Source organism: Hermetia illucens, chromosome 2, assembly GCF_905115235.1.
Source record: "Hermetia illucens chromosome 2, iHerIll2.2.curated.20191125, whole genome shotgun sequence".
NCBI classification, from domain to species: domain Eukaryota; kingdom Metazoa; phylum Arthropoda; class Insecta; order Diptera; family Stratiomyidae; genus Hermetia; species Hermetia illucens.
This window is the reverse complement of record NC_051850.1, coordinates 191,035,175-191,061,425: the sequence shown is the minus strand read 5'-3', so window position 1 is coordinate 191,061,425 and position 26,251 is coordinate 191,035,175. Positions and strand designations below refer to the sequence as shown.

General features: G+C 35.8%; 3 protein-coding genes across 11 annotated transcripts in view; 2 read left to right on the top strand and 1 right to left on the bottom strand.

The window, feature by feature from the left end:
- The window catches only part of LOC119647768 (RNA binding protein fox-1 homolog 2-like), a 58,872-nt gene extending 53,591 nt beyond the window's left edge, over positions 1 to 5,281 (top strand). For all 6 annotated transcript variants that reach the window (XM_038048940.1, XM_038048931.1, XM_038048919.1 and 3 more), the window contains one exon: positions 60 to 5,281. In XM_038048940.1, the coding sequence (XP_037904868.1) occupies positions 60 to 104 (45 nt within the window). In that variant the 3' untranslated portion in view covers positions 105 to 5,281. The remainder of the gene's footprint in view (positions 1 to 59) is intronic.
- Positions 5,282 to 6,693: 1,412 nt separating this feature from the next.
- On the top strand, positions 6,694 to 22,297 carry LOC119647617 (CYFIP-related Rac1 interactor B). 3 transcript variants are annotated; one of them, XM_038048656.1, is made up of 4 exons: positions 6,694 to 7,601; positions 15,944 to 16,207; positions 19,130 to 19,392; positions 19,691 to 22,297. In XM_038048656.1, exons 1-4 carry the CDS (start codon positions 7,419 to 7,421, stop codon positions 19,953 to 19,955), a joined length of 975 nt encoding a protein of 324 aa, XP_037904584.1. In that variant the 5' UTR covers positions 6,694 to 7,418; the 3' UTR covers positions 19,956 to 22,297. The 3 variants fall into 3 exon arrangements, with proteins under 3 accessions (XP_037904584.1, XP_037904587.1, XP_037904585.1); XM_038048659.1 differs by having other exon boundaries at positions 6,708 to 6,786; XM_038048657.1 differs by lacking the exon at positions 6,694 to 7,601 and adding an exon at positions 7,827 to 8,052.
- A 35-nt stretch (positions 22,298 to 22,332) lies between these two features.
- LOC119647619 (nuclear envelope phosphatase-regulatory subunit 1 homolog) lies at positions 22,333 to 26,109 on the bottom strand. 2 transcript variants are annotated; one of them, XM_038048661.1, is made up of 4 exons: positions 25,844 to 26,109; positions 25,703 to 25,774; positions 22,808 to 22,942; positions 22,333 to 22,706 (listed from the first exon to the last, which is right to left on the bottom strand). In XM_038048661.1, the coding sequence occupies exons 1-4, from the start codon at positions 25,863 to 25,865 to the stop codon at positions 22,549 to 22,551; spliced, it is 387 nt and encodes a 128-aa protein (XP_037904589.1). In that variant the 5' UTR covers positions 25,866 to 26,109; the 3' UTR covers positions 22,333 to 22,548. The 2 variants fall into 2 exon arrangements, with proteins under 2 accessions (XP_037904589.1, XP_037904590.1); XM_038048662.1 differs by having other exon boundaries at positions 22,333 to 22,694.
- Positions 26,110 to 26,251: the final 142 nt, after the last annotated feature.

Here is a 26,251-nt window from a genome sequence, read left to right as displayed (position 1 = left end):
ATGAACTTTTCGTCGATTTCTGCTAATAAACTAATATTAATATGTATTCACTTTTTCAGTCCGCAATATATCGTGGCGGTTATAACCGATTCGCACCATATTAAATGCCGATATACTCAAGTTAAAACTGTTAATCGTACGTTTTGCCCACTATATGTAATTGAAAAAATCACATATACTTGGGTGGATCCCATTAAGCCATCACGATGTAGCATAAGCAAGAAATTTTGAAAAGAAACAGAAATATGAGAACCAATAACTACTCAAATGAGCCATGACTTATTCTAAGTGTGTATAAGAAATGTAATCCTCATTTTATTCCTTATTATTTAGAAGATAAGCAGCATCACATTATTCAACTGTGCTAAAAACGTTTGAGATTATTCTTAATGATTTATATGTTAGTTTATCATTTTGTATGTTTTGCTATAATGAACGGAAGATTCCGTTCGTACTATTAGTGATTGCCTGTAAAGCCTGAAAAACAATTGTGAATTTCACTGAAAGCCACTAGCACAAAACCGAATTACGCTAGATATCGTAACACTGTTGTGGAGTTTATTGAGGGTATATATGCATATATATACATATAAAAAATATAATGCGAAGTATGAGATTCATAGAGTAAAATTAGTAAGAGCATAAAACTTCTTCCGCAATACAACCATTAGGCATAAATTGTTGTAACGAAATTTTTCGATTTATTTTTGATTTTTGACATGCAATTGTATTAAAATGGATCATGTGAAAGTTAAAATTGAAAGTAAATGGCAAGCGCCAGTACATACATTTAAACCACTCTATATAAAAGGAGCCCCAATGGTAAACCACGAACAAATTTCTCAGTGATGCTGTTTTTATTTCCATTTCATTATTCTGATATTTATAAGTATCTACTTGAATAGAGTACGAAATTGAATGGCGCATAACTTCCTATTTTGAATAAGGTGACTTTTATTATATTCATATTTTCTAAAATTATACTCTGATGGAGGTATGATTTATTTTTCCACGGAATGAGAAAATAAAAGCTATCTCAAGCACAAATATCTGAAATACTCTAATGACTGCCATGTAGTTTGGCGACGTACGGAAGTATATCGATTTTCGATAGCAATCTCGAATATTAAAAACTAAATGTTTCAAAGATTTATCTATGGAAATTCATGCAAATTTTATACAATGATTTGATGTATGCTTGAAATTGAGTACAAAAACAATTTTCTAGCCTACCACTGGTCGCAACGTTCTGATTTGGAAATTAAGCCTATTCTACACTTATTTCAAATTTATTATAAAAAATTGAGCGTACATCAATAGCAATTTAATGATTTGATCTCAGGCTTCAAATGCTCCGGTTCACATACATGTTTTTTCTTTTATTTGAAGCTGATTAGATCATAGCATATTTTCAATCAAATGCACATTTCAATATTCAAATCTATGAGCACGGCCGATAATTTTAGATAGTGTTTCTTCACATGAAAGATACAATTAGAAAAAAATCATATTGTTAATAAAAGTTCCATTTGTAAAATTTCTCCAAGGAAAAATTCGGAACTATTGACTTCTTTACTGTTGGATTTGTAAGAAGAACATACAAGAAAAACCAAAAAGCATAACAATTTTTATCATATCTACCCATTATTTACTAAAGTTAGTAAGGTAAATGAAATGAAGTGAGAACAGATTTCTACATCTATTTGTCTGATGTTAGTGATAGTAGTAATTATTGTATAAATTTAAAATATATATTATGGATTATTCAGCAGCGATATAGAGAAATGATGAGAAAATAAAATGCACTCAGAAGACACGCTACAAATATTGCAATGAAGGCTACTTTTAAAATTCGATAACCTGAAGTATTGAAGATAATATGTCCACAACTCAAATGAAGCTTTCTGTTTCAAACATAAACCAGAATAGTACACATTTACTCGGAATATTGAAAATAAATAAGTAATTAGTTGCGATAGTAGTAAAGAATATGAGTCAATGAGAATTTGAAAAATCGCTGAGGTTAGTTATGAAAAAATAACTGACATAGTAACTACGATAAATCCATGAATTGTATAACGCAGCCAAAGTTTGTTACTTATAAGTTAAATACAAAAGTAATCTTAGGAGAGATAATTACTTGACAACTCCATCTAAATCCCAACATAATTTATAATATGCATACAAACATATATACCGACGGGAAACCACATTGACATTGTTTTACAGCTTTGTGGAAAGTGAATATGTTGATTTTTACATACAGTACAATTCAGTGTGGGTTACTTTTTCGTATGAATCATTTTCTCCAATAGGATGAATAGAATTCACCCTCATGTTAGGTCTTTTTAAACGTTGCCGTCATCCAAAGATCCGTTGATTGAAATGATAAATATCAATCCTATTTCATAATGAATAACAACACAAAGTTCCGATTCGTTCTACTAGCAATGATTGATGATGATGTACAGTAGAATCCCGATAATTCGTATGGTTAAGGGACTGACGATTTGGTACTAAATATCGGAATTACCAATTATTGGGAGGGCAGAATAAAGAAAACTAACTCTGCGGACTGGCAAATTTGTATGAATTAGCCGGAAATACTAATAGTCGATCTACGAATTACTGGGATTCCACTGTATTTGGTTTACGTTTTTGGTTTTAGGTACATTTTCATTTTTCTCAAAATGCACTCACACGTCTCCATTTTTTCTGGAAATATTTGCCCTCAACTCTAATATGTAATAAATATTTCATTAAGATACGTAGATATCGAAATACTGATGTAATTTAAACACTATGGCAGCTTACAAAAAACCATTTTAGTTTACCTGATTCAGACTTTAAATTCTTAACACCAATAATTGTTCTGTATCGTTTTCAATAGTCCAATAATATTTGGAGTAGTTTGAAAAAATTATTCTCCATGCAATTCCTTCTCTTATCCTTATCATTGTAAACTAAAAAAACATAAACGTTGAAATTTAAATTATTTTTTTTTTCTTATTATAGAAATTTGAGATTTGACTTTACTTCAAAAATGATTAGTGGTAGATCGATAGGTTAAAATTTACTAAGTGGAATGACATTTTGAAAGATAATTATATTTTGGATATAGGAAATATTAATAGTTGCTCTCTATTTTCACAAGTTTTGATTTTGTTTCATTTTTTATGTTCATATATTATATAGATACAGGTATATGTATATATATATATATATGCGCTGGAATCTCGTCTTATTTCTCATCTCCATATAGTCTTCCATGTGTTGAAAAAGTGTTAAATCATACACAATGCAATTACCGCTCAGAGAACCCAGTTGGGACTCACTTTCATATAACTGGAGAAATAAATGAGTGCTTTCTGCAAAGATAATTGAGTATTAACACTAACGAACTTTAACTGTCCGCCATAATGAATATCTTCCAGTGCTGTTTGAGGAACCGTTTATTTATGTTGATTATTCGATACTAAAATGTGGAAAAAGATTCAGTGAGATAAGTCGAATCAATTCTAGATTCCTAATTGTATGAATATGTATTGTTGTGCATAGCATCTTTGCTTGCATATATAAGAAATAAGCCATTATCGAATGCAGTGCTTCCAATTATTACCACCATTGAATTCGATACTTGATGTCTTGATGACTTGAATATTGATTGAAAACGAGACAGAAAATATGTGCCGGCCCCGTCAATTACATAGAAAAGGGCATACGAGTTATTATAATTTAGTTGGAAAAATATTTGAGTTTATAATATTATTTTAAAATTTTATCCATTTTCATCAGAAATTAATTTCCCGCTAATTTCTTTTCGAATTAAAGTATCAAGTGGAATGTTGCAATGGCGCGGATATCGAAATTCAAATGTTAACAAAAAAGGCCAGCAAACTTTGTAAAAATGATTTGGAATGTTAAATTGAAACACACTGAGGTATCCAAATGGCGGGCTTTCATTATTTGGTGAATAGACCTAAGAAATCTTGAATTCTAATTAAAAATTAAATTTTATCTGATATTAGGAACAAGTATTAAATGCCACTAAATTTTCCTAAACTTTAAACATATTTAACTTTATAAGTGAAATAGAAAGTTTCTATTAGTCATACTTATGATTAGAATCTTGAAAAAAAAATGTGCCAAATTATCGAGAATATTCAAAAAATACTGTAATTGTCTTCTACTTTGACTTAATTAGCATAAAAAATTAAAATCAAGGAAAGATTTGCATGGTGAAATGCGAAAGTAGATATTTGACTAAAATAAAATATCGTCTGTATCAATATATGTATACATAGCAGTATATTGTCTATATGGCAATAGGTCTGTTGGTTATAATTAGATTTTAGTCCTGTTATGAATGCAGCCAAGTATTCAGAGTATATTACGGCATTTCCTCATGAGGATAGATGGAAAACGGAAAGTAGTGGATCTGATGGCAAAAAACAGTGGGGATATACGATTGAATACAATATGTAATTTCGGAGTCATTAGCAATGAACCACTGAATTGGTGAACGAAACGCACATTTTTCTGCTACAAAGATATTTATAACAATAAAATGTTTCAGTTTATAACGATAACAGGCACAACAATTACAAAAGTTATGTTTTCAACATTATTCGTTAAAATTAAATATAGTTTCTCACCATGAAGAAAATACTTCAAATAGAACAAAATGGCCGCTATGATATTAAATTGAATAAAAAAAGTTCAATGGAACTTTACAAAGAAGCATATCGGATAATTGAGACGAAATTTTTATAATACGAATTGAAAGAAACCATTTATTTTTTGTGACTCTCAAGTTTTAACTTATCAATTTTCATCTTATTTAGTATGCATAAATCATGAGAAAATAAATTTTTGCTACATTCATAGTTTTTAAGATAAAAAACAACTCAAGATAATACAGATTTAGAAGAGTTAAGTAAAAATGTTCAAATGGGTAATTTCATAACCGTGATTATTTTTCATTTTCAATTAAATCATGGTTTATCTGGGTACTCGAAAGAGCGTATTGTATTTATTTTCTAGTCTTCATGATAGGTGTGTTAATTTGAGCGTGACATAATACTCATTTTTAAAATTTTAGATTCTTTACTTGCAACATTCTCTTTGCATTATTTAGCTGGGTAGATACAATATTGACATACTCGTATAATGAACAATAACTCTTATGTATAAGCCTTGTTTCTTCCATGGAATAAATGAATTGCTTACAGAATTTGATGTGTAAGGAAATCAATAAAAAATAATAAAAAGATTTATGCAACTAACTTGTATTATTTTGCATCTTGAATATCCACATAATGGCAGAACAGAATGGAATTGAATACAAGGATTGAATCCGGTACTTATTTAGGAAAGGAACTGAAAGCAACTTTCAAAACAGCGACACGGTAGGTCACTATTACAGAGTTGAAAGGACGACGGCTTTTTGCACTTCACTTCTAGTCTGATCATTAGATCAATCACCTTCAGCCATTCATGTAAATCTCACGAAATTGATCCCGCCACTGGGATTACGCGGATATTTCTTAGCCTATTGTAAGCTTCGGATCGTCCGTCAAGTGAACAGAATGCCGACTGATTAACAAATAACGACTGACCACTGATGCCAACATTATTGGGTCTTTGCATTTCTGGAAAAGTGCATTATGCTGGTTCGGCGTCTGGCATTTTAAATTTTTCAAGAAAATGATGTAATTGCTCTTAGACAGTGGTGTTATTTTTCTCAGATTTCAATATTTCATTATTCTTGAAGTCGATGTGGTGTACATTAATTGTTCTCCCAGTTGCCCTTCATTTTTTCTGACTTGAATCAATTTTTTGGGCAGTATATTAATATAATATTATCTATGATGGTATCCACTAAGGTAAGTTTACTGGAAAAATGATTTGATTAGTATTTTTTATTACATTGATTTCTTGGTATGTGCTTGAGCTTGTCGTATTTTTATATATGGTAGCGCCTTTAGTTATACAATGAGCAAAAATTAAATCCGGACAACTTCAGAAAGGGGATAAAATGGGTTGTATGTGTTCTGGTTTTTTCTACAAAAGCGTGACATATACAATGTAGAGAACTTTTCGTAGGCAAAATTGAAACCCGAACGCAGGTTCTCACTAATATTGCAGTCCGAGGATTGTGGAGACGATTTAGTAGTTTCAGACAATTGAACACTACCACCTGCGCGTTTTTCATTCTTTGTCTTTCGAGTCTCTGTCTCGGTATAGTTTGAATGTATGACAAATATCCAATTTTTCTTCGTTGGCCTGCAGATTTTTCTAAAATATCGATGTCCATATTCTCCTTCACGAATACCACATTTCCCATGCCGCACACTAAGAAAATTAAAAATTTAGCGCGATTTAATTCAAAATCTCAACCTCATCTCATGACAGCATGACATGACAGCACATATCTTTTAGTCGTAGGTAGGCAAGAAAAAAATTTGAAAATGGTAGATAACTGAGGTTATTTAAATCATTTGTTATATAGTCATTATTCGTTCGAACTATCAATACCATTACAAAGTACACAATTACAATTTGGTAAGTCCACTTTAAGTTATTGATATTATTAAGTATGAACATGTTCGATGTGGCAGTACGGACTGTTAAAAAGTTGAGTTGTTACCAGATAAAAATAATGAAAAGATAGAATGATACAGAAGGAGGAATGTCAGACGACAGTTGAGTTGGTTGCGCGATAGGTAGGGTGTGTGGTGTATGGTTGGTTGTCGGGTGCCTGGATATATTGCTTGTGTTTTGATCGTGAGTCCTGAGTTAATTATTGTCGAAACATTTAGTGAAGGTGTAAATAGTGGCTGAAACTCTGCAGTTATCCGTTGTTTGTGAGCAGGAATTCTTGCGAAAGAATTGACGGGAGTGTAGGGGTCGCGTCCACCCTGCAGCGTCCTCTTGGTCTCTGGCGCCAATACAAAGGATTATCCGATCCTTAGAGCCTGCGATTATGTGGCAATTTAAGTAGAATGAAACTTGAAAAAGCCAAATTTCGTTAGCGTGCCGTTGTTGTAAGCAAAAGTAAACAAGCTCCGTCTAAATCTGCTAATTAGAGGTGAATTGGCTTATCAGTCTGTGCGAATAAAGATTCCTACCCCATCGCTGTTTTCCTCCGTTGTTTATACAAAGTTGGATTAAAAATAACCGGAAAAGTATAGATGTCGTGAGCATCCCAGTGAGGGTTTGCTTGGAGCTGGATCGCTTCGCGTATTTTTGTATTGAAATAGGTTGCTGGCGCAATTGGCAGTGACGTGAGAAATCTGCGGGAGTGAAGGAAGTCTGTTGGTGCGGTCATTTAATCTAAAGTACTTGTGATTAGCGCCGTTCGTTGTGTTCAGTGAATTGGCAAATTGTCGGAACGACGAACGGATTGTCACAAAATTATGGGGAAGCTGCTAAGTTTGTTGGCCCGTGATGACTCAAACTGTTGCACACCAAAAACTTACGATGTATTTTTGGATTTTGAAAATGCTGCACCTACCGAAACAGAGAGGGAAGTTTATGACGAAGTGGAGCGTGTCCTGAAAGAGTCGGATGTGGTTTTGGACGAAATCCAGTGCTACAAGGTGAGTGGAATTTTTGTTCGAGCCGTGATGAATCAAGTGCCTATGCGCGTGTGGTTGCTGGAACACGCGAGCGTATTCAGTATATGTTGAGCCTTATATGTGAGGCAATACGGTGTTGAATGTTGGGTGAATCATGGAAGAATTGTCGAGTCTCGAAGAAAAAAATTTGCACATTTCTGTTTTTAATTAGCTGGAGAGATATTTGCCTTGGATTACGTGCTTTTTTGCGCTGCGGGGAACCATAGGATACTACTTTCCTTTATAAATGACAGTGTGGCGGTAATGCAGTGCTCGTGAATAACATGTCAAAGGGTGAACAGCGGACGTACTGAGGATAAAGTACGATTCTTGTGCTATGTTGTTATCCCTCTCCCTGGCGGTTAGGGTTTGTGTCGAGAGCACGCCGTGGGCATTCACGTTTCCCCGTGCGGAAGGTCATTCACGTAATGTGGTATTATGGTTTTCATTTTCTATCCGAGAGTTGTAAATAGGAGTAGGGGTGCTTTGTAAATGCGAGATAACTTTCAACTATTACAAAGAAAGCGAGTCTACCTATGTTTACCAAATACTTTTTATTTCTTAGAATTATTATTTGACAGGTATATTTTTTTAAAACGGACCTTACTAAAACCGAATCGTATGCTTGTTTCCATGTTTGGTTATTTATCAAAATAATTAATACATGGTTGGTAATATCCCCTAGATGAGGTATAGTGCTTAAATCACGCCGAAAGATTCTTTAGCTCCGAGCAGGCATTCTCCGGTCACTCTCTGATAATGGATTTCCTTGCGTGTTTATCTAGAATAGAGTTCTCGCCTTTTCTTCAAGTGTGACCTATCTATCCACTGTAATTTCTGCCTTCTAACCAACACGTCTAGCGGTACCTGGTCCGTAGGCCGCGCGAAGCTCTTCATTTAAGATTATTAGGTTTGGTGCCATCGAGCAAGAGCACAGATGCAGATAGGTAGAATGGGATGGGTCGTCGGTCGGTTCCGCCATATGATTTGATCAAAGGCCTGTTTTGGATGTATGCGCGAGACCTTTAAATCACCATCTAACGTACCAAGCCATTGGCCGGATATCCTCATTTCGGATGTGATCAAGGCATGTTACGCCATAAGATGAACGCAATATCTTCATCACCATTACCGCAAGACACCGTTAGTTGTCGTTTATAGCTGGACACTCTGATCCATAGATGGAAAGGGCGGACAAAAAAGAACCGCAGGGCTGTGCTAGGGCGTAAAGCAATTCAGATTCAGAAATGCAATGTACTGAGGGCGATGCTTCCCAAGGTGGTTCTCCATGAGTAACTGCGCGTCATATATTGCATCACTAGTTACGCAGTTCTTGACAAATTCGGTTTGATTTACGGTTATTTGAACGATGTCGTGTTGTCAAGAATGTGTTCAAAAATCCTCATGATATGGGGCAGCAACCGGATCGGACAGTGATTTGAACATTTTGCTAGACTTTCTGACTTTTTCCATATTGGAACTGTGGTACTTTCTTGCTAGTTAGATGATGTTGTACCATCCTGAATAACCCGATTGAGGAATTCACTGAGCCACATTTTTGGGTCCCAGCTCTTGACTTTTCCGAGCCCAGATGTCGTCAGGCCCTATTGCTTTCCCAATTGCATTCGTTTTATTGTTTCCTCGACTTTTATGGCGCTGACAAGTGGAATTGCTGCCAATGTCGGCAATGCTTGTGGAAATGGAGAATGAACAAATTCTTCCGTTTAAATTTGCTTGAAGTATTCTCGCCATCTATCCGTCGCGGCTCATCTATCGACAAGCAAAGTACCGTTCTTGTCAATTACGCAACAGAAGTGTTCGATATTTTGTATGGATTGGTGTCGGTTTTTGAGAAGTTGATACCAATCTATCTTGCCATCCCGAGTTACAAGTTTATTTTAAAGATCTTTATAATGAACCGCTCAGGTAACAGCGATCGCTTTCTTCGCTTCCCGGTTGGCATTCTTGTATATTTCCGGCTGGCCAGCGTTTTATCATTCAAAAATTTGTGGTAGAGGCGGACGGACCTTCATTTTCTCATCATTTCATTTCTTCCACATTCGTTATGGTTGGTTATGGTTTAATTTATTTTCAGGAAATCGCCCCCACTTAATGCACCGCGGGTCAATGCGTTCCTCACATTGTTTTATTGGTGGCTTGTTTAAGTGCAATAGTCTGATATTGATAATTACAAGGTCATAGGTGTCCGCAAAATCGACTATACGCTGGCTATCCTCCTTGCGCCCTCCAAACCCTGTTCCTCATGTTGCCGCCTGCCCTTTCACCCATATCACCATTAAGGTCGCCTGCAATGATGATATTGTCATTAGCAAGCACGTTACAGTTTTTTGCATCGAGAAGTTGCTAGAAGGCATCCTTCTCGGCATCCGGTCGAGTTGTCTGTGTTGCGTACTTGGTAAAAAAGTGAATGGTGCGATCAGCTGCTATAATAGTGAGCTTCATCAACCGTTCGCGTAGTGTCCGGGTAGCTCAGTGGTTAGAGCACAAGGCTGTCGCACGGAATCGTAATTTGACGTCGAATACCAGTCGACTCAGCTTTGAATGAATACCTGAATCAAATCACTGTAATAATCCCGGGCAAGCCCAACGCTGATCACATTGCCTTCTATAAGATACTGTAATCCAGTATTGCACTGCTACAGTTTTGAATGAAGTGCTCTAACATACTTCAAGCCCCTGATCCCGTTGCGCCAACGATTATTATTATTATTATTCATCAACCGGTCGTAAAATCGTTCGATTTCTTTAATGGTGCCTCGAATATTGTCTGTAATGGCAATGCCGACACCGTATTGACTGTGTGATACCAAAATAGAGAAGTTTATAGCCAGCCTTTGGAAGCATTATTGTGAAACGCGAATATCAATGCGAATTTTTCGAGGCTTTCCAGAGGGGGTGCAAATATTTACTGTGGACACGTATTTGATTTACTCGGACTGATTTACTTATGTCCTGACGCCGTCCGTGCGTGAAGAACCCTTGCCCATTTCTCGGCAGGACCGGGGCCCATCCTGCCGCGTCGACTTAGGCGAACGCCCTAGCATTTTTCCGAGACTTATGACTCAACACAGTCATTTTGTTTTTAACGACATTGGATACATTTGCTTGGTCGGCCTGTCACAGGACCTGTCACCAAAATACATATAAAGCTGACCGTTTTTAATAATTGCCTTTACACTTGGCCCTTTTTTATCTGACTTATGTTCAATGCTCGAACGAATTTATGATTATTGACCAGAATATCTAATCGATAATTTGATTTATTACATAGAGCTTCATTTGTGGTCTTCGAATAAATAACACGACCCGCCGCACAATTTATGGATTTAATTCATTTGAATTTCGTTAAAGTTAGACTTCGTGGGGTTGAGTTCTGCTGCGATAATAATTGAAATTCGTTGATAGGTGAAATGGGTTATCTTCAAGCGGGCACTTCCTGCTTTCACGTTTTTTAAACCGGAAATTCTTTGATGTAGTTAACTGAATATTAAATCAAAAAGACCCTGTCATTTAATTGTTGTCCACATACTTTTTCGTTGCAGAAGAAATTTCTTCTCGAAAAATGAATAAACAAAAATGCATATTGCAATCTGGATTCCTGCATATTGTACATGGAGTTTCGATATTCGCCCTTAGAAATAATTGAAATTGACACTGATTAAATTTATCAGCTTGTGATATGCCAAAGTTTGATTTGTTGATGCATAGCATTATGAAAACACATTCTCTTCTACAAAATTTTTGTTTCATGTATTTGTTTCATCGACCGTTGTTACGGAAATCCCCCGCGTAATTTTGATATAGGGTGTATATATGTACCTATTTCTTACATCGCACATATAGGCACGTGAATGCTGAGTTTTTGCGTTTTCGTTACATATGTATGTTATTTCGCTTATTAATTAATTTGTGCATGGCGGCAACGCCGAGTCCTTCATTTTCCAAGCGCAAACGTAATGTTTCTACGGTAAAAAAATGGAAATCTGGTGGAAAATAGATAAGAGTGAAAGTAACGAATCTCTAGCACTTCTTTATGATGTTGAAAAAGCAACAAACATCGATATAAAAAATAAATCGAGAGGGTCTCGAAAGCTTTAAATTCGCTCGATCCGGACTTCAAAGTGAGGTATCTCTCACCAAAGATTACGTCTTCAATCCAACCTATGGACCAGGGTATCATCAAAAAACTGAAAGGAATGTACCGGAAGCGCGAAAACCCGCTCCAGTCATTTATCAATTAAAATACTTTGCATAATAAATTATTGGCAAGGAGATATAAGTTATTATTATTGATGCCAATTCTCTATATAAACCTACGTTTCCTTGCCAATAATTTATTTGTCGAAGCACTGAAGATACATGAAATAAAAATTTTTGTAGCAGAAAAAATACACGTTTTTACTATTAAAGACTACAAGCATCAGAAACGATTCCTAATAAAACATCTATTGAATTTCCTCCGAAAAAGTTGATAGTTCTGAACAACGGCCTTTGGGATGTGTTATTCTCTACACCAGTAACAGGAGAAACCATGGCAACATTAAAGTACGGATAAAACGAAAATTGCAAAATCAGATCGTGGAGGCTTAAAAATAGTTCGCCAACAAAGAGAAAAGTAAGTGTATTACCTCTAAGCTGACGTCTTTGGAATAGATGGATTGGAAAAGACCCAATACCCGATTCCACAAAACATGAAAACCCAGACCTTAGTTTACTTTCGAGCTGTTGACCCGATGTTGAACTTTTTTATTAAGGTTTTGTTGAAAACATCGAATCAAAGGTTTCAATTAAAACTTTTCGAAAGATATCTATTTCTAACTTTGTTTGTAAAAGAGAGGAGTGCGGGGGTCAGAAAAGAATTATTTGAGAATATGGAATTTTCATTGCATTTCCTCTTCTTTCATTTCTGTTTACAAAACTGATGTTAAAAGAAATAAGATACTTAAGCATTTTTACGGCTATATCTGGAGAAAACAATTTTATGCCTCCCTTAGCATGTATGGGAGCCTCCCTCAACTCTTTAATTCAACACTAAATCATTGCACCTACCAAATTTCATGCTAATCGGTTCAGCTATTCCCGTGTAAAATGTATAAGGCAGGGGTATTGGAAACCGATATTAATAAGGTTTATTTCTACTAACTACAAAATTATACCAAGAAAAGGCAAGCCGAATTATGTCACATTATTGATAATAGATGTTGCAAAAGCGGGTATTTCCTTTTTGGAGTAAAAAAATACTACACATCGAAAAGAATAAAGAAAATTTAAACTTTTATTGATTTATGTTTGAAGATGGCAAACAAGTACACCCCATGCTTAATGATGACGACGAAAAATTCAACAGACCAATATTTTTGATTTTTCATGTATCGTGCCTTTCAGCTAAGAATCGTGTTCTTTATACCGTTCTATTCTAAATTTGATTTAATTCTCAATATGCAATATTTTTCGGATAGCAATGTTTAGTTTTCACATTGTGCTGCAAAAGTTGCTAAGTATTGTACGACTGTGCAGATGAAAGCAATGTAATGAAAATCGGGATGAGACACGGCTCCCTTCACTCGCATTCGCATTTGTTATCTCATTATTTAATCGTGTTTAATAAAAATGGATTTAGGTTGATTTATCTGACCTTTGTGCGCCTCGAAAATAACTGCACTTGCTGCTTTTGAAGCTGCTACCAGTGGAATTCAAATTGATTGCTTTGGACATTTGAACGCCAAATAAATATTTTACAGGAAGCTAACGATTTTATATTAAGTACCCTGTTTCCTTACCAGTTGTAATACAGCCTCTATAAAAATTAAAAACAAAATTTCGAAGTGTTGATTTGATTTTTTAACTATGAAAACTGAAGTAAATGTTGGTATTGTAAAATCGGGTAGCATTGATGGGGTTCACTAAATTGTATCATTAAGTTAATATTATCTGAAATATATGTTCAATTCAACTGAAAATGATGCTGTCAGTTTCTGCCAATGTACTTTAGCTCTCTCCACAATTTTCCGGGAATTTGCCACGTATGTTAGTTGTAGGGCGACCCACTCGTGGGTTTCATTTCATGGCAGAACCGGCGGTATGTGACTATCCACAGTCACTTCCTCTTTCGACCAAGTTTTCCACTAGCAATTATTTCAGGCCAGAATACTCTGATGACACGACCACAAAGCTTTTGAGCAACAATGACGATTACTTTCCATGTACTATGTTACGTTACTAATAACGAAAAGAAAAAGTATCGGCGACCACATGCAACCTGGGCAAAGTTCGTTTTGCTCTATAATTTCTTCCTCGATGAAGCACGTGGCATTTTCCGCAGGCATATGTCTCTTGGATAATAGCTTAGTTTCTTCGGAATAGCCCTCCTGCATGATATGGGTCTTTGATCGATACTTGTTGGTGTAAGTATGCAAGGCAAGGATACCTCGATGAATGTGCTCGTCGGTTAATCTGTTAGGTATACAGGCGCTTGGGTAATTAAATATTTGCAGGACTTCAACGTAATATGTCGCGAGAAATATGACTCTTTTCGGTAAGTCAATTCTTTTCGATTCTCCGACTTTGTTGAGTCGATACGAAAGAGTGTCTGAAAAGAGCATTATTTTCATCTCCCCCATAATAGTACTACTGGCTACGAGGTAAATTTCTTTTCGATAAATTAAAAAGCAATTCCTAACAATAAAACACATATTAAATAAGTTCATGGTGGCACAAAATTCTAACTCAATTGTATATTATCAATTAAGATTGGAGTTAAAGTTTAAAAAATGTTAACTCACGTTGAAATGATCATCACAATTCAAACCTGACTCCAAAGAAACTGGGTCCCTTGGGGGGATAGCGATTCACTTCATCCGAAATTTCCTTTCGGAACAGACAAAAAAGATTTCTGCTGATTTTTTTCTGAAGTATGTGCAACAAGGCACATGCTGCGTGAGAGGCCGAAATGTCGAAAGTGTCAAAACCAATTTCCCAAATTGATAAGTGAAGAGGCATGCATGTACGTGTCGACGGCAAGCTTCAGCAGAATTGTTCTTATCTGATGACAATAATTATTTCGAATGAACATTTTGGTCATTCCCCTTCACCAATCATTACTTTTACTACGTTTCCTAGCTCCCTCCAAAACTAAGAAATTACAAAAATCATCCGGTGTGTTCGGATAGCTGAGTGGTTAGAGCACAAAGCTGTCGCACGGAAGATCGCGGTTAACATCTCGCTGGCGGCAGTGAGATTTGTATCGTGATTTGACGTCGGATACCAGTCGACTCAGCTGTGAATGAGTACCTGAGTCAAATCAGGGTAATAATCTCGGGCGAGCATAATGCTGACCACATTGCCTCCTACAGTGTACTGTAGTGTACCGTTGCAGTCTTGAATGAAGTGCTCTAACACACTTCAAGGCCCTGATCCAATATGTATGTTGCAACCTTATAAATGGATATTCTAGTGCACAGTTTCTTACAACTTATAGGATTCAAGCCGAATTTGTCAAGAACTGCGGAACTACTGACGCAATACACGCTGCGCAGTTACTCATTGAGAAAAAACCATGAAAAGCGTCGCCCTCTTTACATTGCGTTTCTGGATCTAGAGAAGCGTTTGGCCGGGTGCCGCACGAACTTATCTGGTATGCTCTAGGACAACACTTAGTGCCAGAAAAACTCGTGCGTTGGGTTCAATTGCTCTACCACGATCCAAAAAGTAAAGTTCGAAGTGTGGCGGGTGTATCAAAATCGGTTCATGTCTCTGTTGGAGTTCATCAAGAAAGCACCCTCTCACCACTCCTCTTCGTTCTTGTTATGGACACTATTACACGGGATACTTAACGTCCAGCGCCCGATACACTGCTTTATGCAGATGATGTTTTCCTGGCATCTAGTAGCAAAAACGACTTCGAGCAACTTGTCCAAAAGTGGAATGATCGTCTCATGCAACATGGTGTCAGATTGAATCTAAATAAAACTGAATTTTTGATGCCCGATCCGAATGAAACAGGCACAATTACTGTCAGCGGCAGTGATCTGCCCAGAACTGAGCGATTTAAATATCTCGGGTCAATGCTATCAGCCAATGGAAAACTGCGTTATGAAATTGCTTCGCGCATTAACACGACGAGCCCCCCTTGTAGGCAAGACGCCGACTGAAGAAAAAGAAGAAGATAGGAATTTCGGCAACTGGTAAATTTATGTTTAGAAACAGTGCTGCAGTCAGCCGCCAATGATAAATTACAGTTATATGTTGAAGTTAATGTTGAGAGTATAATAAGTTTATTAAAAATGAATTATATTTTTTTTCAGGGTGCCGGCAAGGAAATACGAGAAGCAATTGCAGATCCTTCACCGCAATGCCAGGAAAAAGCATGGAATGCAGTATTACCATTAGTAGTGAAGTTAAAAAGATGCTATGAACATTCGTTGGAATTGGAGAAAATTGTACCCAAATTATTGGGCCAACTTGTTGGGGGTAAATTAAATCCAACGCAGCATTTGGAAACTCAACAGGCTCTAGTCAAACAACTTGCAGAAATATTGGAATTCGTCCTGAAATTTGATGAATATAAGGTTCGTAGATTTCTTTTATATTATGAAAAGAAAAAGTAATTATGGTTGTTGGTAAATATTGGGTAGAAATGATCCATTTTTCATGCTTACGTGCTGTGGGTGTTGCTCCTGTCTTGACAGCACTTTCGGAAAAGTGAACATCCGCCCAAAATTTCTCTCTAATGCAAAGTTTTCAAATGATTTACTCAAGGGGATTGGATACCATCAATTGCACATTGCAGTCTTATAATAGGAGACTTGCTCTGTCTTTTTTAAACGCCCGACTGATATGCTGAAGAACTAATATACCAACTACTGGATATAACTCTAATTATACTCCAATTGGTATTCGGAAAAAATTAATACTGTTAAAGTATTTTATGCTTTAAGGAGGCCATTGAAATCATAATATGATTTTTATATTTTTTTTTAGTCAGCTATAAGATTACCTTTGTCGAACATGCAATTTGATGGAATGATTTTATTGTTTAAATAACACTTTTGGTTGTTGGACGTGTTATTTCTTGGTGTTTCATGACTAACATACGTTAAATTATTTCAGATTATGATTGTTTAACATTTCCGATTTGTATCCTCGTATCCTAATTAACATTATTCAAGCACTGAGTACTATGTAAAAGTTTGCAACCTTGGCCCTTCTAAGGTCTTGTCGGAAATGCGTGAGCAATCTTTTTTCTAAATAAGCAGTGTAGGAATTTGCTTGCTTATTAACCCTAAAAAGTGTACGAGATACTTTGGAGGATTGAATTTAAAGTGAGAGAAAATATGGGCAAATATTTATGGTCAGCAAACTTCAGTACTTTCAGTCATGTCACTATAGACGTTCGCAAACTTGATAGTCTAAAAACGTGTGTTGGATAGGAATTAAATTCATACAAATACGGATGATAGTATGAATATTTGTGAAAGTAAATTTAGAGTGCTACTGGAATGATAAATGACGGTGTAACTAGGTGTATTCATATGTGAGCTGAGTATGTTGTATAAGGGCGTAATCGAATTTTGATACACTTATTTTTTCAAATCGTATTTGTTAATCGAGTATAATTGAATGTGAGGTATTGGTCGTTCGATGCATTTATTTATTTATGTTTGAGAGTAATGAGGAATTGATATATAATGTCCTAAGTAGATCCTGAATTATTTGTATAAAATCTTTTAAATTCGGTGGGCTTTGTTGAATGGAGGATTGGAGTGCAGCGTGTGCTTGGCAATTATAAAAGGCAATCGAAGAAGACGAAAGTAATCACTAGTTGGTACAGCATTGTAAAATATAATTTACAAAGACTTAAGCGAGGATAACGATGACAATGCGTTGCTTGGAAAGATCAATCCAAAATTGTAACGAAAGTTTCAACGCGATCGTATGCTCAATGACTCCTAAATCTGTTTGAATCAGAAAAGCTGTCCTCGATGTTCCTGCGAACGTTGCAGAAATTTATTTCAATGATGCCTATAATGGAATAATGCAAGTTATGAATAAACTTAGTATTACAATGGGATTTGATAGTTGTAGCTTTTGCCCAAAATCTGACGGCACGCAATCTGAGCGTTCCCTCATTAAAGAAGTTAGATAAATCTGTAGAGCAAGTTTTTACCAAGGGAGGATGAGGGGCATAAAGATCTATTGTATGGCCTTCTCTGTCTGGTGTCTTTCTCAAAACGATGTGTTTCGAATTAGGCGAAAACTTAGCTCCTCTAATTTTCGACCGATTAAATCCAGTTTTATAGTAACATTTGCTAGTGAAGTACGTAGGATTTTTCCAATTTGCTAATATTTAACTTCATGCCTCATACCGATGCCATTTTTTAAAAAATTAGTATTTTCAAAAAATGAAAATCACTCCAAAGAGGAAGGAGCTTTTTTTCATAAGTCCTTGCATGCCCATTTTGTATTGAAATAATTTCCTCTTACACTTTAAATCTTATATTAATAATAAGATAAGCACATTGAATGTATTCGCTATCCCTTCACTGGCTTATGCATTCGGAATATCACCATGGACGAAGGCCGATTTGGAAAACGTCCAGCGGCGGATACGGACTACTATGTACAAATTCCGAATGCATCATCCAAATTCTGCCGTGGAGCGGATGACTCGACTCGCTGGGCGCTTATTTTCACAGCAAAGAACAGGCGAGTCCCTTGTATGCGGCTGTCTGTAAGGCAGACTGTGAACTAACTACACTTAACTTGAGGATCGATTTTTCAATCCTCTGAGTGGGATGAAGTCGAACCAAGAGCGGATCGATGAATAGAAGTCGAAGGCAATGCACGTTAAACACTGTACTGTATTTCTGATAATATTGTCAGTTACAGGTATGGTACCTAAATCCCTCATGGCTTCCCTTGATGTTCTCGATATTGCGGGGAGTTCTGTACCGATTCTCCCATTGACCCACCACAGGCCACCACCACCAACGCCCGTTTTAGAGTTTAAAGGTAGGATCGTACGAGCCTAAATGCTTGGCACTTCGTGCTAGTATTAGATAAATTCCGGCATCTGCCGAGATTGTGACAACTCGGAAATATAATAATCCTTGGTATGACAAACTATTTGGATCAGGGTCTACACCTTATATAATATTAACATATAGGAAAGACAGAACTAGAAAATATTAATTCGTTTTTCCTCGATAAATTGTAGAAAATTACCCTTGATTTGATGAACACAAGGTGTTACCCCTTAAAAGGAGGAGATCAAATGATAATATGTAATGAGCTTCTGCCAAAAAGTTATGATTGAGATGTGATTAGAATGAGCTTCTCTTTTATTATTGAAAGTCATCAAAATAATATTTGCGCATTGTGTTGGTCATCGCGTCATCATCGCATGATGCCTATCATACGTGCCCTTTTGACATACTAAACTCGCTACGATTTATTCATGACATCGATTATACCATTTTTACTTGTTTCAGATGAAGACACCTGCCATACAGAATGATTTTAGTTATTATCGGAGAATAGTGAGCAGGCAGCGAATTGATAACACTAGCCAAATGCTTGTAACAACTGAATTAGCTAATCGTATGTCGTTGTTTTACGCACACGCGACGCCCATGCTGAAGGTACTCAGCGAAGCAACATCAAAATTTGTTCATGATAATGCGGACGATGTAGAAAATACAACAGAAACGCTGGGAACGATGGCAAAAGTTTGTCTGCGAATGCTGGAGAATCCGTAAGTTTATGATGAATAGTAACTTCGACTGCACTTTGGATAGTTTTCCTTATTTGCAAATAGTGATATTTGGAATCTCCCAACTCATCTGGGCATTATATTCTGTCTCTATTATACAAATACAAATTTGACCAAGGTTTGGGGGATCCAAATATAATATATAAAAACTATAGCTCGGTGATAACGTTGTTTAATGCAAATTTTGTTCTGATGCAAATATTCGTTATCTTTTGTAACTGTTATGAGTGAATAATGTGTCGCATATTCAATAATTAATATTCGTTTACTATTTACACAGAAAGTTATTATCACAAATAGAACGGGAAGAAACACATTTGCTGGTACTGAGAGTAATGGTCGGATTAGTAATACTCTACGATCACGTACATCCGATAGGTGCGTTTGCGCGGGGTGCTCATGTTGATGTGAAAGGATGTGTTCGATTATTGCAAGCACAACCAGCTATAAAAGCTGAACCACTCCTAAATGCTCTTCGCTATACTACTAAACACCTAAACGAAGAGAATACACCAAAAAACATTCGAAACCTTTTAGCAGCATAATATAGTAACTTTAGAATCTAGCAATTTATTTCAATGTTATGTCTACATTTTATATCTTAATATAAAAGCATCTTATAATTAGTGTTAATGAAATTGATTGTTTTGATCAACATATTTTTTCATTAAGAAGCTCTTATGATATCTCTTCCTTAATCTCTTGTATTGTTTGTTGTTCTACTGGAGATATGGCAGTTACCATTCCTTACAAAATACGCATAATATTGAAATTATGTTGGAAAACTGTCCGATCGAATTTTGTGTACTCCACATTCATATTTTTTGTAACTTGCTAATCCCTTTGAACCCGGAAATATACCTTCAAGTCCCTGTTTTAATGATCTGCAAATTATTTTGCATTAGTGTCGCGGAAAAGTTGAGTAATGTGCCCAATTGAAAAAAACAATTACAGCCCACAAAAGTTCTAGTTTCAATATTCTGTAGAATGTTTTGTTTGTATTCCTTAATTTGTTGAATAACTAAACTGAGGTATAAACCTAGCATTGAGTAATCGGAATACATTTAATAATACTTCAAGAATATAGATAACTTGGTAGAACTGAGGAAAGTGAAATATAAGAGTGCTGCCAGTGGTCATGAAAATCTTAAAGAAAAGAAATATATTGCGTGTAAAAATTGTTGGTTTTTGTATTTTGGAAAGTAGCAATAAACTCAACGCAAGAAGAGAATAAATCCCCAGAAGAAACTGACGTATGTGGATTCATCATGCTAAAAGGAAAATTGAGAAGTAAGCAAGGAAACTAAACAGAAGACCACAGCAATGAGTGGTGTTAGAGTTTACATAAATCTGGAAAAAGAATGAAAAGTGTCATAATATATAGATTTCTCATTTACGTGATAATGTTCTAGCTTATTTTACCGCTTGTTATCTTATCACGAAATGTGCAAGGTAAGACTGTATGGTTAATGATAAGATAATATATATTGACAAATGTAAGCATTACTTTTCTAGACTACTTTAAATTTCCCTGATATATGCGAGCGTTACGATTGCACACAACACTATGAAATTTATCTTTTTGGCTAATGAATATCTGTTATCTTTCAATTTGACGATGGCGGCCACCTCAGAAAAAAATGTATTTCATGTAAACGGGAAGTAACTAACACCTTCCCTTTCGTGTTAAGTTCACGAAGCCAATAGCTTCTTATAATACTGTCTGTATTCAGCAGCAGTCTGTATTTAAGCATATGCCGTTTATTGATATTGCTGATTTAATATTATTCGTTCTAAATTCTATTTTCACAAGGGCCGATGCCAGAAGTGGAAATCCGCATAATGTGTCACCTGCGTCGACCTTGTAAGAGGAATCTTATCACGAGAGTCAGGTTGAAGTCAGAGAAAATTGAATGTTAGAGATGGAATTCATAATGTTGTAAATGCTGATTTGAGAAGGATGAATGAAAACATCGTTGCAAGAAATTTAGAGCCTATCCGAATAACATTTACAAAAAGCACAAATTAAGTATAACGTAATAGATCACCAATTTGAATATTATTCAGTAAATTCTAATGATGTAAAAGCGAAGTTAGTATAAAAGTAAAGTAAACGAAAACATTGTTTCATTCGAATTATTGAAAACTAAATTCTTTTCATAGTTTTCTATGTCAGTTGCTTTAAATTTGCTAATATGTATAATAAAAGTACACTCCGAATAAACCAATCATACCATAATGTGTTCGTCAATAAACAAAACATCGTTCATTTAGAAGTAAATTGTTTCAGAGTTTTTTCGAGAGAAGCGAATTCGGGAATTATAAAGTAAATTGAGTGAATAAAAAAGTATACACATGGAGCCTTCAAAGTATTTAGTGAAATTTTTTAAAATTGTTGCATTTTTAGAGTAACATTATTGAATCTTGAGGAAACTACTAAATATTGATGAATATATATCTATGAATTATGTGAGACTCACTTGCTATCTGATTAAGGTATTATTTTTTGGCGCATTTGTGTACCTTTGTCTACCTTTTTTTAATTATCAGGCATGTTATAATTTTGAAGGAAGGTTCTATAGGAAGTTTATGTTGCTGAAATACTCTTGCAACAAATTAGAAATACTAAATCTTAATTTTTCAAGTACTTTCACCTGAAATCTAAACAGCTTTAAGCCGGAAAAAGTCGCAAATCATTTATGAAATCATATCAGTTGTAATAAGCTTGAAACACGAGGAAGAGGCAAAAAATAGTAATCTATAATTTAAGTTGCAATCCATTACTAATTTGTTACCACAACGCATACTGAAAAGTATTTTAAAGAATTATGTATGGAAAAAACAGATGCAAATATGATGAAACAAAGAAAAATATCAAACATTGAAACTCGCGTTTTTTAATTCAAATTATTTATCCATTTATTTTCTAACTTTGAAGTGTAGTATGTACAATACTATTTGCAGATACGATTTTTGTCACGATCAGAGATTGGTGTACGTTCTCCACATTTGTGTGTTAGCAGCTGTAGAAATAATGTTGTTTCGCTTTCTGATTCTCGTCCTTTTTTAATTTAGTACGTATCATAGTAGTTTCTGTTTCCCGACAATTTACACGATTTTTTTCATCCTTCTTTCCATTCAATTGTTATTGGGCCGTGGCTTTAGAATTAATTTTCCCGTGTCATCGCAGCTCATATTAAAATCAGCAAGCACAAGGCGCATTCGTGATGTGATTATTTGGGGTGCAATGACCAATTTGTGAATGCCAAACATGAAGAGTGCAACTGGAATGAAAACTGCATTTATTTTATTGAGTACAATAAGTGTATAGCGAGAAAATAGAAGAATGCTCGGTTTTCTCAACGCATCTTAAAAAGGCAAAATACATTTTACTTACTGAGAGTTAGAGTTGCACAAAAGAATACTGGGTGGTTGCACAATGACTCGCTCAAAGGTACAATTGATGTTTTCGGATCGCGTAGCCAGAACCATGCTCCAATTGCTGTTAGTATTGATATTGTTATAAGAACGACTGCAATTGAATTGAGTTTGAATTAGTTTCATAGCAACAATATTTTGTGATAAACATTCTTTCTACGAATGAATTATTATAATTATATAAGAAGCTGCGATTGCTTTGAGGTGACAGTATAACAAAATCTGGTATTTTTCTCCAGAAAACCGGTATGACTATTGCAAACACCTCAAGGAAGAATTGTTTAGAATATTGGTGAAATCGCATGAACAATTTCACTAAATTAAATGCTTTTTAGCACAGAACTGGCTTTAAGTAATCAACAACAGAGCACATTTCGATTCAGAACGTAGTATCGCAGTAGAATGAAAATTTGGAAATACCAATTTCCGCAAGCTAACGTATCAGTAGTCATCACTGCTCTTTTATATTCGGAGTTTTTCAAGTATATCTTCCAAAGTTCCCCAAATTCAGATAATCACTGATAAAAGTGGCTTCAAAGCCTCCAAAGACAGGCTTACGCTTGTTTTGCGCAGAAATGCCGCTGGCAATTTCAAACTGAACCCTCTACTGGTGTACCATTCGGAAAATCCGAGGGACTTAAAAGTATTTCGAAAAACACGCTGTCAGTTATTTGGAGACATAATAAAAAGGCTTGGGTAACTTCCGCGTTATTCACTGAATGGTTTGGAAATGAATTTTGTGCGGGAGTCAAAGAAAACTGTAAGAAGAACAATTTATCGCACAAGATTTTGTTATTACTCGATAATGCTCCTGGACATGCAGCTTTCAACCAAAGAAAAGAGGTAACTAGTGGCACAATGAACAAAGCCTGGCGTAAAATCTGGCCAGAAGCGGTTGAGTCTCCTTCTGGCATTGCTATCGACAACGATTCAGAAATCAACAGAGAAATTCTTGAGATTGCGACAACAATAGGCTTTGATGAAATCGATGAAGAGGATACATTTGAAGTGCCACTTTCCAGCGAAGAATTGTTGAATATTGTAACAGATGACGATAGAATTGGTACAACAAAATTTAGACGAGGGGGAAAAAAGACTTTCCAACCAAAAAAATTTTCCAAATTTTTGGGAACATATTGAGAAGGCGTTGGAGTATTTGGAGGATGACCGAGACAACGAAAGAAGGCAGACGGTGTCCTTTTCAATAAGTAAAAGTGTTGAATGTTATCGAGAATTGTACAAATCGAGAAATCTTAAAGTAAGTAAGACAACGTTAACTAAATTTTTCAAACCGTCAACATCTGGGAGAGCTTCCCAACTGCAAATCTCAGGGATTCATAGTGATTTGTCATCAAGTGATGACGAGTGACATACAGATATTCATATTTATATACATGTGCACTTTTATAATATTTTCTAGTAAATCCTCTTTATTTTAATAGTATAAACTAAAAACGTTTACGCATTTGTATGTATTTTGAATTGATTCTTCATGGGTGCTATATGCGAAATGTTAGTTTTGGTACTTCATAAACAACAAGCGACAATTAACCAAGAATTCTACTCTTCTTTACCCTATGCATACGAGCATGTATTTCTTTCACTTTCATGAAACCAATTAACGTGATAAGTCGTTTTATGCCTGTATTATAGAATATGTACTACTCCAATTAGTAATCAATCAGGTTTATTCGGCATCTTCTCTACTTAAATTGACTTATATAGTAGGTTTGGCCCTTTCGAGACCGCTACACCAAACTCAGCTGTAGCACACACGCTAGTAAGAAGAACATTGCTAAATTGGATGCTAGCTTGAAGAATATCTATGAGTTGCGTGCTTAAGTTTCAAAGCATTTCTTTCAAGAAATGTTATTACACTGGGCAGGCACTCTCACTACATTACGGTTTCCAATTTACAATGAACATATTTGATCAGATACTAGAGATGTGATAAGGGTATAAAGGTATAGAGTTGATATTTATCAAATTTCGGTTGGTTTAAGGCATGCGGTTCATTGTACTAAATATCTGAGTTCGAAGTTTAGCGGACTCGTAAGACAATGAGTCAGTTCACCGCAAAAAACCAACCAATAAGTTGTTTTGGCACAGACTCCGGACTGAAGCAAGACGAAGGGCGGGCCCCAACATTATTTGCATTTTCTGTAGTATATAATCCAGAAGAGATAAGTATCCTGCCTATCAACTTCGAACGAGCCGATTGTTTTTTCTTCTTAGGCTCTCACAAAGGACATCAATGAAGTAGGAGAAGTCAATACAGAGAATAAAATTATCCACTGGAAGACAATATATAAAACCGTTCGGCTTGTCCTGTAGGCGTTAAAATGAAACTCCAGTCTTCAGGAGGGCCATTGAGGGAGAACGGCAGATAGCGAATGAGATACAACAGCGAGTTGTACCTATTATACGACGAACTAGAAGCCGGAATCCATATTAAAGTTTTAGTGGGCAGGCCATGTGGCGTGTATGAACGACACAATTCTTACGCATCGACTCAACGGCAAAGTGGAGGTTAAACGAGTACCTGGAAACCCCCGAAACAGATGGCAGGACACAATAGGCAATGGAAAATATACACCGAACGGTTTCCGAAAATCGGGACGTGGTCGATCGACCAAGTGTGCAGGCGAAGATTTCAGGTGTTCAAGGATTGATATCAGTCTATATGATGAGGAGGATAAGAGGAGACACCGTTGCAAGAGTTGCGCTCTGAAAAGAATGGAGAATTATGGGTTAGAAAAGGTATAATTTCATTCAACCCTTCTTCTTGCAATTGTTCCCATTTATCCTTTGCTATGAGCAGGTACCATTTATAAACTTTCTGGGGACTACTTACTTCGCCATCGAATGGTCGCAGGTCGATACGAAGCAACAACTTCGGTTAATCTTCTTTCAAATGCTTTCAAATCTGAAAAAAAAACAAGTATTTCTAATCGGTCTCATTTCAGGCAAGAGCCAACACAATCTCGCCGGTTACCTTCACAAGCGGACGATTCCATTTCCTCTCCGCTCAAATTCTCACCCTTAAAACTAAAATTGCCACATAAATCAACAATAAAATATTTAAACTAAATTTCTCTACTAGAAATGTATCGTCACTTAATTATTTATGGGACATTTTAATTGACTTCCTAAATCTTGTGCAATTCCACTTGGACACCACTCGCCTAGCGATATTCAACCCCATAAGCGTCACAGGCTACAGGTATCTAACTCGCCATTGACATCGCATAAGTTTTTTTCAGCTGTCAACTTGACAACCCTTTAGAAAAATTCCCAGTTTTTTACCGAAATTGCCATTAACTGTAGCCAAGGGAGAACATAATGCTCCTGAACGCCTAAGATTACGCAGTTACTATTGAACATGGAAAGTTGGCAAATATGG

Bases quoted from the DNA above. Each gene is read 5' to 3' on its own strand.
- LOC119647617 (XM_038048656.1), top strand. From the start codon at position 7,419: ATGGGGAAGCTGCTAAGTTTGTTGGCCCGTGATGACTCAAACTGTTGC. The intron at 16,208-19,129 runs GTTCGTAGATTT...TACTTGTTTCAG, and splicing joins TGAAATTTGATGAATATAAG to ATGAAGACACCTGCCATACA. The intron at 19,393-19,690 runs GTAAGTTTATGA...CTATTTACACAG, and splicing joins CTGCGAATGCTGGAGAATCC to AAAGTTATTATCACAAATAG.
- LOC119647619 (XM_038048661.1), bottom strand. From the start codon at position 25,865: ATGGAATCGTCCGCTTGTGAAG. The intron at 25,775-25,843 runs GTAACCGGCGAG...TTTTTTTTTCAG, and splicing joins GGAATCGTCCGCTTGTGAAG to ATTTGAAAGCATTTGAAAGA. The intron at 22,707-22,807 runs GTAAGTAAAATG...AAATAAATGCAG, and splicing joins TTGTGCAACTCTAACTCTCA to TTTTCATTCCAGTTGCACTC.